Source organism: Coniosporium apollinis, assembly GCF_000281105.1.
Source record: "Coniosporium apollinis CBS 100218 chromosome Unknown supercont1.66, whole genome shotgun sequence".
NCBI lineage: Eukaryota > Fungi > Ascomycota > Dothideomycetes > Coniosporium > Coniosporium apollinis.
The window spans coordinates 21,694-38,512 of record NW_006913328.1 but is presented as its reverse complement, the minus strand read 5'-3'; the positions used below and the strand labels follow the sequence as shown (position 1 = coordinate 38,512).

Genomic DNA, 16,819 nt, shown 5'->3' with positions numbered 1-16,819 from the left:
TGGCATTCTGCTACCCTGTAGCTGACGACGCTGATAGCGTGTTGCCCCTACACCAAACATCCCCACTGCTTCTACTCCCCTCTTGTAGACTGCTATCATGGTAAGTTCGTAACGAAGCCATTGACACTGCGCCCGCTGACTGCTGCTGCTCAGGCTTCATCCGGGTATGTACTCCTGCTCGCCTGACCCGCGCCATCACTCCTTCACGGTCATCCGCCATACCGCGAACCCGGGCACCCAACCAATCCACTTCCCAAGCTACGCAGCATTGTCACCCAACACGACGTACTAACACACATCCTCCTCCAGCGTCTCAGTCCACCCCGACTGCATCAGCGCCTTCAACGAGCTCAAGCTAGGCAAGGACATCAAATACATCATCTACAAGATCAGCGACGACTGGAAGGAGATTGTGGTCGAAGAGACGTCCAAAGAAGCCGACTTCCAGACCTTCCGCGAGAAGCTGCTGAGCGCCAAGTCCAAAGACAGGCGCGGCAAGGAGGGCATCGGCGGCCGGTACGCCGTCTACGACATGGAGTATGAGCTGGAGAGCGGAGAGGGCAAGCGGAGCAAGATCACGTTTATCAGCTGGTGCCCGGATGATGCGCCGCAATATGTGAGTTTCAGAGGGTCCTAGGCCATGGTGCTGTGGAAAGGAAGGGAAAGTAGGCATGCGGGTCGGTGCTGATGTGTTCGTAGCCTCGTATGATGTACTCGTCCTCCAAGGATGCCATCAAGCGCGCCCTGAACGGCCTGGCGGCAGACATTCAAGCCAACGACGCCGACGACATCGAGTACGAGAACATCATCTCGCGGGTCAGCAAGGGCCGTTAAGCGGCCTCGTCGCGAAATCTCCGAGCTGTCAGTGGCATGGTTGGACCATTACAGAGAGAGGCCGGAGGAGCGCTGGCGGATGTTTGGCAGGCGCCGGGCCGACTTGTGGTCTGGCAGTTGGCGCTGATTTGTTTTCGAGCGATGAGGTATGATTGCTGGGATAGAGATGGGACAAAAACGTGACTTCTTACATCATGAACGGTATGCAGGCCTTGTCACAGCACGGAACGTTTCTGGGTGCACTTGATTGCTGGCCGTTCTCACTAAACACTCACCTGTCGGACCTGACCACATTTGGTATCGTAACACATGGCACTCATGTACAACCGATCAATCACCGTCCGATTCTCCAAAAGATTCCCCAACCCCTTCCCTTACGGCCTCCCATTGCTACTCTCCCAAGCCCCCTTAAACAATCCGGCCAACCTCACCGCCTCTCCTTCGTCTCTGAGCCTCTGCACAAGGAAGTCCTTAAGATCAGACCAAAAGTCCTCCGTCTGCAGCACATCTGCCCCGCTTCTTTCAACCCCAGACGTACCACTCCCAGCCGGCTCCCCCGCGTCCGTCATCTCCACCTCCGGCGCCGGGGCCTCGAGAGGCGGCGAAGCTACCACGGGCTCTTCAGACACCGGAGCTGGAGCGGCCGCCGGTACCGAAACCGCCGGCGAGGGTGCTGAAGCCGCGCCCGTACCTGCACCCGGCATAACCATTACCGCAAACTCCACTCCCTTCGTCCCCTCCTCAAGCCCTGTGCCCAGGATCTCGGCCACCGTCTTGGTGTCTGCGCACGGCTTCTTCGCGAACAGCAGCTTGAGCTTGTCAGCGCTGACGCCGTGCTGGGCCGCGAATGCGGTCTTGAGATCGAGGGCGGAGGTCGTCGCGGGGTTCTGGTCCGGGAGAGTCAGGGACTGGGATGCGTTGCGCAGGTTGTGCAGGGTGATCGTCAGGGTGGGCGTGGAGGTGGAGCTGGCAGAGGTGGGGGAGGTGCGTTTGCGTTTGGTGGTCGGCATTTTGGGGAGGATGTACTAGGGCTATTAGCGCGGATTGTGGGATAGGTGCAAGGCAATGAGGAGAGGAGGGACTCACAGCTCCCGTTGCGGGGTACGTCTTTGGGTCTGCGACATGGTCACTCGATAGTTTGATCGGCCGGCTGTCGAGCGCGGTCAGGAACTGCTTCGCGAAGGTCGCTTCGCTCATGGCGTCCTTCTTGGGCAGGAGACGCCCGGCGAGCGCGGCTTGATTCTGGTAGGAAAACATTTGGTGGATTTCTAGCGTGAGGTAGGTAGTCTTCTCTGTCTATAAGGGTTCTGGGTTTGGTGATGTCCAGCGTCATGGTGGTGGTGGAGTCTCGGAGCTTAGCTTAGGGCGGTGAGCGGCGAGCTTCGGCAGAAATTTTGGTAACTCGAGAAAATCCCCGCGAGCGACCACGAAAGGCGACAATATATCAAACCATCGTGCGTTGCGAGACGTCAGGTCAGAAAATAAAGCTAGGTAAAATCAAGATGGGCGTCGGACGTCGCATGAAGAAGCAAGGCCCGCCGCCTCCCCTCGACGAATCTCTCGTCTCGAGAAAGCGCAAAGATATACCCGCCGAAGCCCCCAATGGCCAGAGCAAGAAGCGGAGGACGTCTCAAGACACCCTTACAGCTAAACCTAAGAAGACGGTAGCGACTAGATCCTCAGCTCTGAAGCCAGCAAATTCGGCCGCGAAGAAGACCACGAAGGGTAGTTTTGGGAACGGCAAGGTGTCGCAGACGGAGAAGGGCAGGCCAAACGAGGTGCGAAAGAGAGCTGGAAAGAAAGCGCCCTTGCCGTTACCGCCTGCAGAAGCAGATGACGACGAGTCTCCGGAGGACGTCTTGGAAGGAGAGGATATGGACCGCGCGGAGGAGGATGGCGTTGAAGAAGATGAGCCATCCGATGCTGATGTCCAGGATCTGAACGGACTCGGATCAGACGCGTCAGATGTCGAGGACGGCGATGACTTCCTAGGTCTAGATTCAGACGTAGTGGACACGGACGAGGAGGCGCCGAAGCAAGGCATGTGGTCTGATGACGAAGACGATGAAGACGCCGCAGAGAAGCTCACAGCCGCAAATATTGAGGGTCTATCGAGGCGACTGGACATGCGAAAGGCGATCGAAGAGGCCGAGGCGCAAGCGGAGCTCGAGGAATCAGCTATGCAAACGAATATTGCTGGCGACCGGCCTAAGGTACTGGACGACGAGGCTGAGGATGAAGACCAGGCTGGTAGACCCTCGCTGCTGGCGCCAGATCTGCAGCTTCTGCGAACAAGGATTACAGAGACCATCCGCGTGCTGGACGACTTCTCCAAGCTTGCTGAGCCGGGCCGTTCTCGCGCGGAATACACAGCTCAGCTCATCAAGGACATCTGCGCATATTACAGCTACTCGCCATTCTTGGCTGAGAAGCTGTTCAATCTCTTCCCTCCCCGGGAAGCGTTTGCGTTTTTCGAGGCGAACGAGACCCCCAGACCCCTAGTCATACGCACGAACACCCTACGCACACATCGCCGAGAACTGGCGCAAAAGTTGATCAACCGCGGTGTCACGCTCGAGCCTGTCGGCAAATGGTCAAAGGTCGGTCTACAAGTCTTCGAGAGCCAAGTGCCGCTCGGAGCTACACCAGAATACCTGGCCGGCCACTACATACTGCAAGCAGCAAGTTCCTTCCTGCCCGTCATGGCACTCGCGCCCCAAGAACACGAGCGCATCCTCGACATGGCAGCGGCTCCCGGCGGCAAAACAACCTACATGGCCGCCCTGATGAAGAACACGGGGTGCGTCTTCGCCAACGATGCCAACAAGAGCAGAGCCAAGGGCCTGATCGGCAACATCCACCGACTTGGCGTCAAGAACACTATCGTGTGCAACTACGACGCGATGGAGTTCCCCCGAGTAATCGGCGGCTTCGACCGCGTCTTGCTGGATGCGCCATGCTCGGGCACGGGCGTCATAGCAAAGGACGCCTCTGTCAAGACGAATAAGACCCCCACGGATTTCCTAAGACTACCGCACCTGCAGAAAAACCTGCTGCTTGCCGCCATCGACTCGGTCGACCACGCGTCCAAGACTGGCGGCTACATCGTCTACTCCACCTGCTCTGTCACGGTCGAGGAGAACGAGCAGGTGGTCCAGTACGCGCTGAACAAGCGGCCGAATATCAAGCTCGTCTCTACTGGGCTTACCTTCGGGAAAGAGGGCTTCGTTTCCTACATGGGCAAGAAGTTCAGTCCGTCGATGAAGGAGACGAGACGGTACTACCCGCATGCGTACAATGTCGATGGCTTCTTCGTTGCTAAGTTCAAGAAGACGGGCCCGACGCCGGCGGGCGCGGTCAATGCGCCTGCGACTGGTGGTGTCAAGGCTAATGGAGCGGTCAAGGCGAGTGACGAGGAGGTGGTGGATAGGACGCCTGTTACGGCTGATGAGGGAGATGGTACAGAAGGTGACTTTGGGGGATGGGACGAGGAAGAGGACAATGTATACATTGAGCGCGCGCGCAAAGCGGCACTGAGGCGGAAGGGCAAAGATCCGAGGGCACTAATGAAAGGGAAGGCTGGCAGTGGGAAGCAGGCGGGTACAGTGGACGAGGCTGAGAAGGTCACGGCCGAGAAAGTTGATGGGGAGGTTGCCGCGCAAGAGGAAGAGCGCGGGAGATTGAGCGTGAAGGAGAATGCTGTGGGGAAGGCACCGAAGGAGCGCAGTGGGACGGAAGTGGCCGCGGCTAGCAACACGAAGGTGAAAAGGAGGGCGATGGTGAGCAGATAGCAAGGCCATGACGCCTTCACCCTATATGATGGTACAAAAACTACTTTTTGATGTACTGCAAGTTTATTGCCGTACAACTGTCATCTGGGTCTACAGCACAGCGCTGTCATAGCTATCTGGCAAGCTTCGCGGCTGCACCAAAGCACTTTCCATACTGTACCGGGCTCTCTAGGTATGTAGGTGGAGATTGTCAACCCCAGGCATTCAACACATCCTTCTTTCTGCGATCCCGAAGCTCAACGTTCTGAACAACAAAGCGGTTACCAAACCTCACGCCAGGCTTCTCAACGCACAGCAGCCGGCTTCCACACGATACGATGGTGTTGAGAGCTAGGAGTTGCAGCCGGCTCACAAGGAAGGAACATGCGGTACTTCGCTAACTTACTACGGAGTATCGACTCGAAGCGTTCGGTTGCACCTCCTCAAGTTTGACCCTTGAACGTTACCTGTAGCGCTGTCCCGGACCGTGTATGCAGGTCCAGGACTCAAGGAGCACGCGGTAAACGCGCAGGATCCAGGTGCGCGTTCCCAACCACCTGGGGGCTGGGTGTGGGAAGTGGTGATACCAGGTGTGGTCGATTAAGGTAGGGGAACTGGTTGAACTTCGGTATTGATCTGGGCGCATCTGGACGGGGGCTTGAACGCCATGGTGAGTGTCTTGGGGGTGAGGCATTTTGCGATGCTGGCATACCGTTTGGATACTATTACTGCAAAGAGAAATATGCTTGGATGGTGTCCGCCGGCTGTTGTTCGGTTTGCAGGCAGGTGGAGGAGAAAAGGGCGTCCAGATGTTTGGTGGTTCCACGCGCGAAACGCCCCGCGATGATCTGTTTCGTCCGCCGCCGGGCCTGAAAACGCCTGACCGAAGAGCCGCAAGAAGCGAAACGATTGGAGTTCTGGGGCTCCACGGTTTGCAGAGCGGCTCGCCTCCATACTCCCTTGTTCTGGTCACGTTGCGCTCGTGACTCCGGATGGGCGTTCCGTCGAGCGCTCTCTGGCATCCACAAAGGGCCTCGACGTCAGACCAGCAATCACTGTCGCTTGTGTAGACTCTCGGCTCTTGGAATCGGCGTTACCATGTCGCGGCCGCATCTCCGGCTTCGTTGGACGTTGCTCTCCCAAATTTGCCATCCGTGACTTGGCTGCTCTGGTAAAAGTGACAAGAAAGATACTTCGTCGCGCATCAATCGCGAAGAGGGCCTTGCTGATCTGCATCTCTTCCGCTTCCTGGCAGACGCCAGGACGGCCAGGATGCTCAATCGGCCGAGACGGCGCACAGCTCAACGCTGGGTAGCTGCCATGAAGCATTAGCAGTTGGCTCTTGGCTACGCCTTTCTGCAAGTCAAGTCCAGCCGGAGCAGGCTGGACCAATGAGTAGCCCTGCCTCTTTGTGAGTGCCGATTCTCTCGTCATGCTCGTCATGCTCGTCATAGTTTTTTCTTTGTGTCAATGAAATTTAGTTTTCTTCGGTAGTGATTCCGTGAAATCAAGGACGTTAAGCCGCTCGTTGTCTTCTTGATGCTCACACACAAAGCTCTAAGATCCCTCTTTTGAGACTTTGTGTTCAAATAATATGCATGGAAAGCATTCGCGCTCCATCTGCTTGCGTCTTCCCACATCTTAACTCCCACCAACTCCTTTCCACGGCAGACGTAGCGGCGGCCGGGCCCTGGGAGCTGTCTCCGTTAGCGACCCCTGGAGCGGCCGCCTGCCGTGCTCATGGGGCACTTGGCGATCTTTGCGCCGATGTTGTCGCGGCGCCATGCGTGTCGGCGCCCAGTCCGCCTAGGAACTAAGCGTCCCATCCATTGACATCAACTGTGCGCTCCATTGGTTTTGTCCCGCCCCAAGACAGAGAATCTGGGGAAATGAACGCTCCTTCGCAGCAGCTAACCCATGTGACGCGGGGGTCCACACACCAAAAAGCGCTTGTGGCTTGCGAATCTTGCTCTCAAAGTTACCCTCGTTACATCATCCGGCCTGAATGTCGGTCCATCGCCATCCATGTCGTGGGAGCAGTAGCGATCATGCGCGAGCCACCGGATTTGCTGTCGAGCTGCAGGCAGGGTTAGGAGCTTGGGCGGAGAAGTTAAATGGGGACCTGCTCCCACTACCAGGCCGGTTACAATCCACTCGCGTTCGGGTTAGTCAAATCCAGCCGACTGTTGTGACATTAAAACGAGCGACCGCCGGATCAACTCAGTACAGTTCCCTTAGATCTGACTATCAACCCTGAGACTTCACAACACGAGGGTAGAAAAGTAGCCCATCATGGCTAAGTTCGCGATCAAGAAACCGGCCGACGTGCCTGGCAAGGCATGGTATGCTCGAAGACGATGACCAGACAAAGGAGATGAGTGCTGAAAGATTGTTTAGGCCCGCTATTGGGGTTGGTCTCTTCGTCGCCTTCGGTGGTGTCCTATTCGGCTATGACACCGGTACCATCGGTGGTATCCTGGCTATGCCGTATTGGCTTCAGGAATTTTCGACTGAGGGCAACAACGAGATCACGCCCTCACAGGACGCCCTCATCGTGTCTATCTTATCTGCCGGCACCTTTTTCGGCGCACTGCTAGCTGCACCCACTGCGGATTACTTGGGACGTCGGTGGGGGCTGATGTTCTCCGCCGGAATCGTCTTTAACCTAGGCGTTATCCTCCAGACAGCCGCCACTGACCAGCCAATGTTTATTGCTGGCCGATTCTTTGCCGGTTTGGGCGTTGGTCTGATATCGGCCATGAGTGAGTCTTTTAGGTTCAGAGGCCGGATTCCCGTACTGATAGACCGCAGTTCCTATGTATCAATCTGAGACTGCACCCAAATGGATTCGAGGAACAATTGTTGGAACATACCAGCTTGCGATCACCATCGGATTGTTCTTGGCGGCTATAGTGAACAATGCGACCCAGAACCGCAACGATAGCGGGTCCTATCGAATTCCAATTGCTGTCCAGTTTGCGTGGTCTATCATCCTCGTTGTTGGGTGCGAATGAACCTCACCAGCAACGGCTGCAACCGCTAACATACAACCAGGCTGTTCCTCTTACCCGAGACGCCTCGCTTCCTGATCAAGCAGGGCAAACACGAGGCGGTGCGTCATTTTCAACCCACTCTTACGGACTGAGCTAATTGTACCACGTTCAGGCTGCACTATCTCTTAGCAAACTCCGCAGACTTGATCCGCAACATCCCGCAGTCGTCGAGGAGCTTGCGGAGGTGCGCGCCAACCACGAATACGAAATGTCTCTTGGCAAAGCCAGCTACATCGACTGCTTCAAAGGCACTATTGGAAAGCGTCTCTTAACAGGATGTGGCCTGCAATCCTTGCAGCAGCTCACCGGTGTCAACTTTATCTTTTAGTAAGCCCACTCGCTCTGTCATCGCCAGCCCAAGAACCGAGCTAACTACATAAACAGCTACGGCACCCAATATTTCCTTAACGCCGGCTTCGACAACCCCTTCATCATTACCGTAATTACGAACACTGTTAATGTCGTCTCCACTTTCCCAGGTCTTTACCTTGTCGAGGCTATGGGTCGCCGCAATCTGCTGCTCATGGGCGCCGCCGGCATGTGCATTTGCCAGTTCATTGTCGGTGCCGTCGGTACCGCATCGGGGGCAGATAACCAAGCCGCGCAGAGCACCGCCATCGCCTTCGTGTGCATCTACATCTTCTTCTTCGCCAGCAGCTGGGGTCCCGTGGCATGGGTCGTCACCGGCGAGCTCTTCCCGCTCAAGGTCCGTGCCAAGTGCCTCTCAATGACCACGGCTAGCAACTGGCTTCTTAATTTCGCCATCGCCTACTCGACGCCCTACATGGTCAACGAGGGCCCCGGCTACGCGAACCTGCAGAGTCGAGTCTTCTTCGTCTGGGGCAGCTTCTGCTTCGTCTGCTTCGCATTCGTGTGGTTCCTGATCTACGAGACCAAGGGCCTGAGTTTGGAGCAGGTCGATGAGCTGTACGGCATCGTGAGCCAGGCGTGGAAGAGCAAGTCGTTCCGGCCTGCGCTCAGCTTCCAGGAAGTCGATCGTGAGGCCAGCAGGGGCATGAGCATGAGCGAGCTGGCGGCTAACCAGGAGAGGAAGAGGAGCGTTGCGCACGCGGAATTGCCGGGCACAAAGAATTATTAGGGAGCATGAAGTTTGTGTGATAGCGTAGATGGGCCTCTAGGCTGCGGTTTTACGAGAGAATGGATGTTGGATGTATGGCGTTGCGGCATGGTGGGCGGGATTCTGAGCATGAAGAAGTCCTACGAGAAATCGAGGGATTTAGTATGTACGATGAATCGCGCACACAACTTCAACACTGTGTACCCGTAGTTGAGTCACTCGATTGTGACTGAGAATCTTACCCTCAGACGCCTGTTCGTAGCAGACCAAGTGCACTAGGATCTTATCCTCGAACTGCTTGGTGCACCTGACTGTTCTATTCTGGAAACAGAAACTTCATACATAACCAAATCAACCAACCTTGAATAAGTCGCACCTCAATAAGTTAGGTGTGCATTGAAAACACTGCCCCCGACGTCCGATTGCCGATGCTGCATAGGGTTGGGCCATATTGGTTTGCGTGTGAACGCGGGCTCAGGTAAGAAGAGGGCAGCTGCGTATCTTGCTAATCTAGAGCATGTTGAGTGCTGTCACGCTCATTTACAGCTTTTTTCATCAAAGGTGATGGAAATGGGTGAATAAAGGGTATACATCTTTTAGTGTTGCGATCCGGCCGTCGCGATGTAAGATGTCAGCATCTGGAGCGATGCCAGATGTAGCTCGCTAAACACCTAAAGCTACCCAACGACACTTGCAACTCGTGATAATTCTTTTCAAAGGATCGAAACACAGGGCGTGCCAAAGTCTTGATAGTGGCAAAGTGCTGCATTGCACCGGTCAATAGTCGCCAGCAAAATTACTAGACATCCACTCATCATGGCCTCACTATATGGTACGTAGATTGTATAGCCGCATGTAGACAGATACATCTCACACTATACGCAGAGTCAGTCTTCAACGGCGCCTACCTAGACACCCTCCTCGACAACGGCTACCTCCCGCACTCCGTAATCCGCATCGGCATCCGCCAGCAACTGAAACAACGAATCGCGGCCATTGCCTCGACATCCCTCGAAGATGGCTTCGAGACGAAGATGAAATATGTGTCGGCTCTTCGCACCAGGCCCATGGCTATTGAGACGAAGAAGGCTAACGAGCAGCACTATGAGGTCGGTACGGGGGTCCTGTCGGCGTGCTTGGGGCCTCGGATGAAGTACTCCTGTTGTTTGTATCCGAAGGGAGGGGAGACGCTTGCGCAGGCCGAGATTGCCATGCTGGAGAGCTATGTAGAGAAAGCAGAGCTCAGGGATGGGCAGAAGGTACTGGATCTTGGGTATGTCTTATCTTCGCCGCAGCAGTCGTGTGGGTTCAAGCATATCAAGAATGGAAGACTAATGGGGAATTGCAGCTGCGGTTGGGGCTCAGCCAGCCTGTACCTTGCCGAGATCTTCCCCAACTCCGAGATCACCGCCTTCTCCAACTCGCGCACCCAGAAGCAATACATCGACTCCGTCGCCGCGCGCAAAGGCCTCAGGAACATCACCGTCATCACAGGCGACGTGGTCGACTATGAATTCTCACACGAGACGTACGACCGCGTCATCTCCATCGAGCTCTTCGAGCACATGAAGAACTACGAGCTCCTGATGGCCAAGGTCGCGCGGGCACTGAAGCCCGGCGGCAAGCTCTTCGTGCACATTTTCGCGCACAAAAGCACGCCGTACGACTTCGAGGATGGCTGGATGACGCAGCACTTCTTCACCGGCGGGACGATGCCGTCGGCGGACCTGCTGCACTATTTCCAGCGAGATCTGTGTCTGCAGCGGCAGTGGTGGGTGAATGGGAAGCATTATGCCAAGACGTGTGAGGATTGGTTGAGTAAGATGCTAGACCATAGGACCGTGATTTGGCCGCATTTGGAGGAGACGTATGGTAGGGAGGGAGTGGTTAGGTGGTGGAATCGGTGGCAGATCTTTTACATGGCATGTGCGGAGCTGTTTGCTTACGAGGGTGGGGATACTTGGGGGGTGTCGCATTACCTGTTCGAGAAGACGGAAAGGTAGCCTCGCAACAGAGGACGACTAGTGGCCGTGAAAGACTGCAGCATTTGTAGGTGTCGATGCGGGACATGGATAGACGCATAATTAGACAGACACCCAGGTCGGCTAGAAACCGTCAAATGTACCAGTACCACACTTGCTCGTCGACTCATAACAAGTTTGCTCCATGGTTGTATCTCCTGGCGGTGATAGAAGTATCTTCTGCTCCTGAACCTCCCCGTGGGGCCGCGGGTATGTACAACGCCCCTTCATCGTCTTGCCATCTCAAGCAACCCAGACAAACGATTGACACTGCACCGACTCCCACTGCTCCTCCTCCACTCAATCAATGCTCCCACGGATGTCTCCAGCCCATCAGCGCTGCACCGTCCTTTCTCGCGCGGTACATCAACTGCAGCTTATGTCAGCCATCCCTCACGGCACACCCATGGGCTGAGGACATACGAAGAACCACATGCTTGCGCCCAGGCCAGTTGCGAAGAATCGATATAGAGGGCGAGCGGGGTGGATGTGGACTGGGTGTGCGCCTGCGGGCCTTGGGTGGGGAGCGGGTCCGGCCATGGCGTTGTATTCGATTGAGCTGGAATGTTGTCAGCGTAGTCCAAGGAAGGGGATTCGTGTGGCTTACAGGCTCTTGTTCCAGTGGTGGTGCTACGTGCTTGCTCCTCTGTCAAGGACTGCGGTGGTGGTGGTGGTGGTGATGTTGGTCGTCGAGGTGCTTGAAGCACGCCAAGATGCGGCAGGCGCGGGATCGTCCGCGCCGAACAATCGACCTTCCCCGGTTCATTGCTATTGAAGATGCCCTTCTATTGTTGCGCGCCGCGCACGCAGAAAGAAGTCACTCCTCTCTTGACATCCGCCAGCTTCACCGAGGACACTTCTCTCATCTCCATCGATGTGCACGAGAAACATCCACAGCGACCGCGCAGCTGCTTGTTGCGACATCCGCGAGCAAGGGACCCTCTGTTAAGCCTACAACTTTAGGCTGGAAACGCGTTCAGCGCAGCCCCGTTCTCCGATTCACTCTATCGTAGTTTGGGGCTCAGTAAGAGCTAGGAACAATGGCCACGGCGGCGGTAGCCTCGCCCGCAAACGGCCTACAGCGGACCTTTCACGGCTGCTCTAGCATCAGGGAATACGATGTTCAGCGCAAGCTGGGAGAAGGCACGTTTGGCGAGGTGCATAAGGCGCGCTCTCGACGTACTGGCGCGGTGGTCGCGCTCAAGAAAATCCTGATGCACAACGAGAAAGATGGCTTCCCCATCACAGCCCTGCGCGAAATCAAGCTCCTCAAGATGCTCTCCCACGTCAACGTCCTGAGGCTCGAAGAGATGGCCGTGGAGCGGAACAAGGGCGAGGGAAGGAAGCGTGCCGTTCTTTACATGGTCACGCCGTACATGGACCATGACCTCTCGGGCTTGCTGGATAATCCGGAAGTCCGCTTCACGGAACCGCAGATCAAGTGCTACATGCTCCAGCTCCTCGAAGGCCTCCGTTATCTGCACGACAGTCACATCTTGCACCGCGACATGAAAGCCGCTAACCTCCTCATCAACAACCGCGGCGTCCTGCAAATCGCCGACTTCGGTCTAGCAAGACACTACGACGAGCCGGTCCCCCAGCCAGGCAAAGGCGGGGGCGAGGCACGTCGCGAATACACTTCATTAGTCGTCACGCGCTGGTATCGTCCGCCGGAGCTTCTCCTCTCCCTCAAGCGTTACACCACCGCGATCGACATGTGGGGCGCGGGCTGCGTTTTCGGCGAGATGTTCAAGCGCAAGCCCATCCTAGCCGGAACCTCTGACCTAAACCAAGCGCAGATCATCTTCGACCTCGTCGGCTCTCCCACCGACGAGAATATGCCCGGCTGGCGCGAGCTTCCCGGCTGCGAGCAGGTCAAGAACTTCGAGTACCGGCGCGGCAACCTCGCCCAGGTCTTCCGCGAACAAGGGTCCTCGGCCATCTCGCTCCTCCAGGAGCTCCTGAAGCTCGACTGGCGCAAACGCATCAATGCCATCGACGCCCTCAAGCATCCGTACTTCCGCATGGATCCGCTGCCCGCTAGACCAGAGGACCTCCCGCGCTACAGCGACTCGCACGAGCTCGACCGGCGCACCGCCCGTGGCCAGAAAGCAGCGCTCCCGCCTGCACCGGCAGGCGGGACAGTGGGCATGGGACCAGACCAGCAGTGGACCGGCTCCGGACCTCCCGCCAATGGCGCCGGGCCCTGGGTCAACGGTGACGGCCGCCCGCCTCGCGCCTGGCAGGACCGCGGTCCCCCGGGTACCGGTCCACCACCAAGCGGCATGCGTGGCGGCTACGACAGCAGGGTCCCGCACGCAGCGTACGATTCTCGAGGCGCGCCGCCTCCGCCGCCGAGACGCCAACCGTGGGCTGGAGACGGAGTGCCACAGGGACATGGCAGGGGACTCCCGCCGCCGCCTGGAGATGGGAGCAGGCATCCGCTGCCGCCGCCGCCGCCGCCGCATGTGCCACCGCCTGCGTACCGTGAGCGACCTGCTGGCAATGCGCCGCCCGTCAATAGGGGCAATGTGGATACGTACATCCCGAGCTACTCTGATGGTGGTGCGGGCGGGAGGAGGGGCTCCGGTGATCGGGATGCGAGACCGGGATTCAGGCCGGATGAGCGTGGTCGGGTTCCTGGACGGAGGGACGAGCGGTTTGATCGTGACAGGGAGCGCGAGAGGGGTGGTCCGGGTGGGGGGCGGGCGCTGGATTATGGTGGTGGTGGTGGTGGGAGGGAGCGAGATCGGAGGAGCACGAGGAGTAGGAGCCCGGTGGATGCGGATCGGAGGAGGGATAGGGAACGGGATGGGTACAGGCGCTAGCTTTGGGACTTGTTGCGTTGAGAGCGGCATGGGCTGTCATAGCGGGATAGTGCATTACACGAGGCGTACAGAGCCAGCGCAGGTTATGCCTAAGGCGCTGCGCTCAAGGCGTTACAGCCAGGGCGCTAGGAGTCTCTGGCATGGAAGGTTTCATGGAATGGATGCTGCGTAACGAGGCGTCTGCATCTGGTTTAGGATAGGCGGCATTTACGTAGCGAGAGGCTTCTTGTCACAAGATGCTTGCTCTGTTCTTTGCATCTACATCCGTAAAGTCGTAAATGTGGCTGCATTGCGAGTACACGTCAGATACAGTAATAGTGCCTGTCTCATCGTACTCGAGAAAAGTGTCTGGTCTGCCACATGGCTAGCTCCGATGGGGCATGGCGCTGACGGGTTGTCGGGCTGTCGGGCTGTCGGGCTGTCGTTCCCTGTCAGTTCCGTCAGGAACACTGCAGCGACAGCCTCCGCCCATTTCTCCAATTGGCAGGCGGTGTGCCTTTTTCGCAATCGGCCTTTTTGCGTCCCTCGGTGTGGCCGTGATGACTCCCCGCCATATCCCGAGTACGATATCTGCATAAGTAATTCGCTGTTCGCCCGCACCTTAAGACACTTCATACCTCGTGCACTTCGCCCGCTCCCCCTCCCACCCCACAATGGCTCCACACGCAGCGCAGAATGGCACTTCGCCCATCCACACGAGAGAAAAAGACCTTCCTGGAGGATGGGTGGTGCTGAAATTTGGCGGGACTAGCGTCGGCAAGTTTGCGAGGAACATCGCGGACATTGTGCAGTAAGACCTCGTGCAACCCCCTCTCGGGAGACGATTGGAAGTACAAGGAGGGGCACGTGCTGAATACATCCAGGACAGGCGTCTCGAAGAACCGCATCGCCATTGTTTGTTCGGCAAGAAGTACGACTGTTAAAGCGGAGGGGACGACGAATAGGTAAGTCACTGGTGCGGATGTGGGAATACTTCCTCGAAGGACTACTTGTGTTCCGAGCTTACCGACACCTGGGTGGGGTACAGGCTTCTGAGAACTGCTCGAGCCGCCGAGAAAGCAGACTCGAGAGACTACGATCCCATCGTCGAAACCATCCGCGCAGACCACGTTCAAGCTGCCCGCGACCTCATCAAGGACCCCGCTATCCTCGACGCCCTCATCCAGGATATCACTTTCGAGTGCAAGACCCTTACCAGAATCCTCGAATCCGCACAACACCTCGAAGAAGTCAGTGCTCGGGCAGAGGACAAGATCATCAGCAAGGGCGAGAAGCTATCATGTCGGTTCATGACGGCACTACTACAAGATCAGGGCGTGCAGGCTCGGTACGTGGATATGAGCGACGTGATCAAGGTCTCGATCCACCACGGCGGCATCGATGAGGTCTTCTATGAGCACGTCGCAGCCACGCTCGCGGACGAGGTGATCGCGTGCGGAGACGCGGTACCGGTCATCACAGGCTTCTTCGGCAGCGTCCCTGGCGGTCTACTTCCCACCATCGGCCGCGGGTATACAGACCTCTGTGCTGCACTCGTAGCCGTAGGCCTGAAAGCCGCGCGACAGCCCGTGAGCGAGTTGCAGATCTGGAAAGAGGTGGACGGCATCTTCACGGCCGACCCACGCAAAGTGCCCACAGCCGCCCTCCTGGACAGCGTTACGCCCTCCGAGGCCGCCGAGCTGACCTTCTATGGCAGCGAGGTCATCCATCCCTTCACTATGGAGCAGGTCATCCGCGCCCGCATCCCCATCCGCATCAAGAACGTGATGAATCCACGGAACAACGGAACCATGATCTTCCCCGACGCCATTGACGAGATCACTCAGAAGAACCCGCTGCATGCTGCTCATCTGACTCACCTGGTCAGGGCGAGATCGAACTCCGGTAGGGGAGTTGTCCAGCGTCCCAAGCGTCCCACGGCCGTTACCATCAAGCGCGGCATCGTGGTGCTGAACGTGCACTCGAACAAGCGCACCCGTGCCCATGGCTTCCTGATGAACATCTTCAGCACGCTGGATAAGTGGCACCTCTCCGTTGACCTCATCTCCTCGTCCGAGGTGCATGTGTCCATGGCTTTGCACTCCGAGAGTCCCATGCTGGCAAATGGCGGCTCGACGGACGTCGTGCAGGTCATTGACGAGGACCTGAAGTGCGCCATCGTGGAGCTCCAGAGGATTGGCACGGTCGATTTGGTGAACGAGATGGCGATTGTCAGTCTTGTGGGCAAGCAGCTTAAGAACATGGTTGGTATTAGTGGCCGTTTCTTCAGCACGCTGGGAGACGAGGGGATTAATATCGAGATGATATCCCAGGGTGAGTTGCATTCTGCTCCCGGAGTACAAGTATGCAACTGGTCACTGATGAGACGATAGGGGCGAGCGAGATCAACATCTCGTGCGTTATCGAGGAGCGCGAGGCCGATCGCGCGCTGAACGTTGTTCATACGAACCTGTTTACGTTTTTGGATTAAGCACTGCATAGCGTTGGCGTTACACTAAAAGAGTTGTGTTTGGCTTTTGCTTCCCCCAAGCATGGTGCGCAGCATACCGACGCATGATAGGAAGATGCCACGCATTGTAGGAGAAGCATTGCTTTGGGCATGCAGAGCTATTTGGTATTGAGGTTAAAGAGATAGATTACGTTCTGCTAGACGCCGGCGGAAGAATGAGGTTACGAAGCGTATGAGGAGTTGTTGCAGATATTCTTAACAACATGGAGGGATGGGTGTGAGTACTTCGTATTTGGTAGATACTTCTCATCGTCTTCCATCTTCCTCGACACGTTCAGGCTTTCTTTGCCCTCAAATCGCTGCAATCTGCAATCACCTGCAGACACTGGATTCAAATTTGGCAATCTCGCATGTGATCAATTCGTTCACTTCACTTCGTGCCTTCACTGACACCACCCGACTATTGCAATCTCGATACTTCATCTTAACCTCACTCAGCTCTCATCCCAACATCACCACACCGCCTACTTCTAGGATCTTGTTATCTGCTACTCTGCGTCTTCAGACCTGATCCAATACACAACACAGCGATCAACATGGCGCCAAAGAACAAGAACAAAAACAAGAACAAGGCTACCGCGCCTGAACATTCACCGCGAACAGCACGCGACGTCCGCCTTCACGACCTCACATCCTGTATGGATCTTCCTTCCACCTTACACATGGATCTACCCCGGGTTACATCCATCCTTGGAAATAGAGACAGAGACAGAGAGACAGAGACTG

At 56.6% G+C, this 16,819-nt stretch overlaps 8 protein-coding genes across 8 annotated transcripts; 6 read left to right on the top strand and 2 right to left on the bottom strand.

The window, feature by feature from the left end:
- Positions 1–166: 166 nt before the first annotated feature.
- W97_08870 (uncharacterized protein) lies at positions 167–834 on the top strand (the record flags this gene model as incomplete). The annotated part of the gene is made up of 3 exons (XM_007786737.1): positions 167–270; positions 310–616; positions 700–834. The coding sequence occupies 3 exons, from the start codon at positions 167–169 to the stop codon at positions 832–834; spliced, it is 546 nt and encodes a 181-aa protein (XP_007784927.1).
- Positions 835–1,208: 374 nt separating this feature from the next.
- W97_08869 (uncharacterized protein) lies at positions 1,209–2,091 on the bottom strand (the record flags this gene model as incomplete). Its single annotated transcript, XM_007786736.1, has 2 exons — positions 1,209–1,859; positions 1,921–2,091. 2 exons carry the CDS (start codon positions 2,089–2,091, stop codon positions 1,209–1,211), a joined length of 822 nt encoding a protein of 273 aa, XP_007784926.1.
- Positions 2,092–2,336: 245 nt separating this feature from the next.
- On the top strand, positions 2,337–4,625 carry W97_08868 (uncharacterized protein; the record flags this gene model as incomplete). The annotated part of the gene is made up of 1 exon (XM_007786735.1): positions 2,337–4,625. The coding sequence occupies one exon, from the start codon at positions 2,337–2,339 to the stop codon at positions 4,623–4,625; it is 2,289 nt and encodes a 762-aa protein (XP_007784925.1).
- A 2,323-nt stretch (positions 4,626–6,948) lies between these two features.
- W97_08867 (uncharacterized protein) lies at positions 6,949–8,756 on the top strand (the record flags this gene model as incomplete). Its single annotated transcript, XM_007786734.1, has 5 exons — positions 6,949–7,366; positions 7,416–7,608; positions 7,659–7,716; positions 7,770–7,984; positions 8,042–8,756. 5 exons carry the CDS (start codon positions 6,949–6,951, stop codon positions 8,754–8,756), a joined length of 1,599 nt encoding a protein of 532 aa, XP_007784924.1.
- Positions 8,757–9,551: 795 nt separating this feature from the next.
- On the top strand, positions 9,552–10,738 carry W97_08866 (uncharacterized protein; the record flags this gene model as incomplete). Its single annotated transcript, XM_007786733.1, has 3 exons — positions 9,552–9,567; positions 9,621–10,008; positions 10,084–10,738. The coding sequence occupies 3 exons, from the start codon at positions 9,552–9,554 to the stop codon at positions 10,736–10,738; spliced, it is 1,059 nt and encodes a 352-aa protein (XP_007784923.1).
- A 322-nt stretch (positions 10,739–11,060) lies between these two features.
- W97_08865 (uncharacterized protein) lies at positions 11,061–11,296 on the bottom strand (the record flags this gene model as incomplete). Its single annotated transcript, XM_007786732.1, has 2 exons — positions 11,061–11,126; positions 11,180–11,296. 2 exons carry the CDS (start codon positions 11,294–11,296, stop codon positions 11,061–11,063), a joined length of 183 nt encoding a protein of 60 aa, XP_007784922.1.
- Positions 11,297–11,796: 500 nt separating this feature from the next.
- Positions 11,797–13,584, top strand: W97_08864 (CMGC/CDK protein kinase; the record flags this gene model as incomplete). The annotated part of the gene is made up of 1 exon (XM_007786731.1): positions 11,797–13,584. The coding sequence occupies one exon, from the start codon at positions 11,797–11,799 to the stop codon at positions 13,582–13,584; it is 1,788 nt and encodes a 595-aa protein (XP_007784921.1).
- Positions 13,585–14,237: 653 nt separating this feature from the next.
- Positions 14,238–16,054, top strand: W97_08863 (aspartate kinase; the record flags this gene model as incomplete). The annotated part of the gene is made up of 4 exons (XM_007786730.1): positions 14,238–14,374; positions 14,448–14,528; positions 14,612–15,897; positions 15,957–16,054. 4 exons carry the CDS (start codon positions 14,238–14,240, stop codon positions 16,052–16,054), a joined length of 1,602 nt encoding a protein of 533 aa, XP_007784920.1.
- Positions 16,055–16,819: the final 765 nt, after the last annotated feature.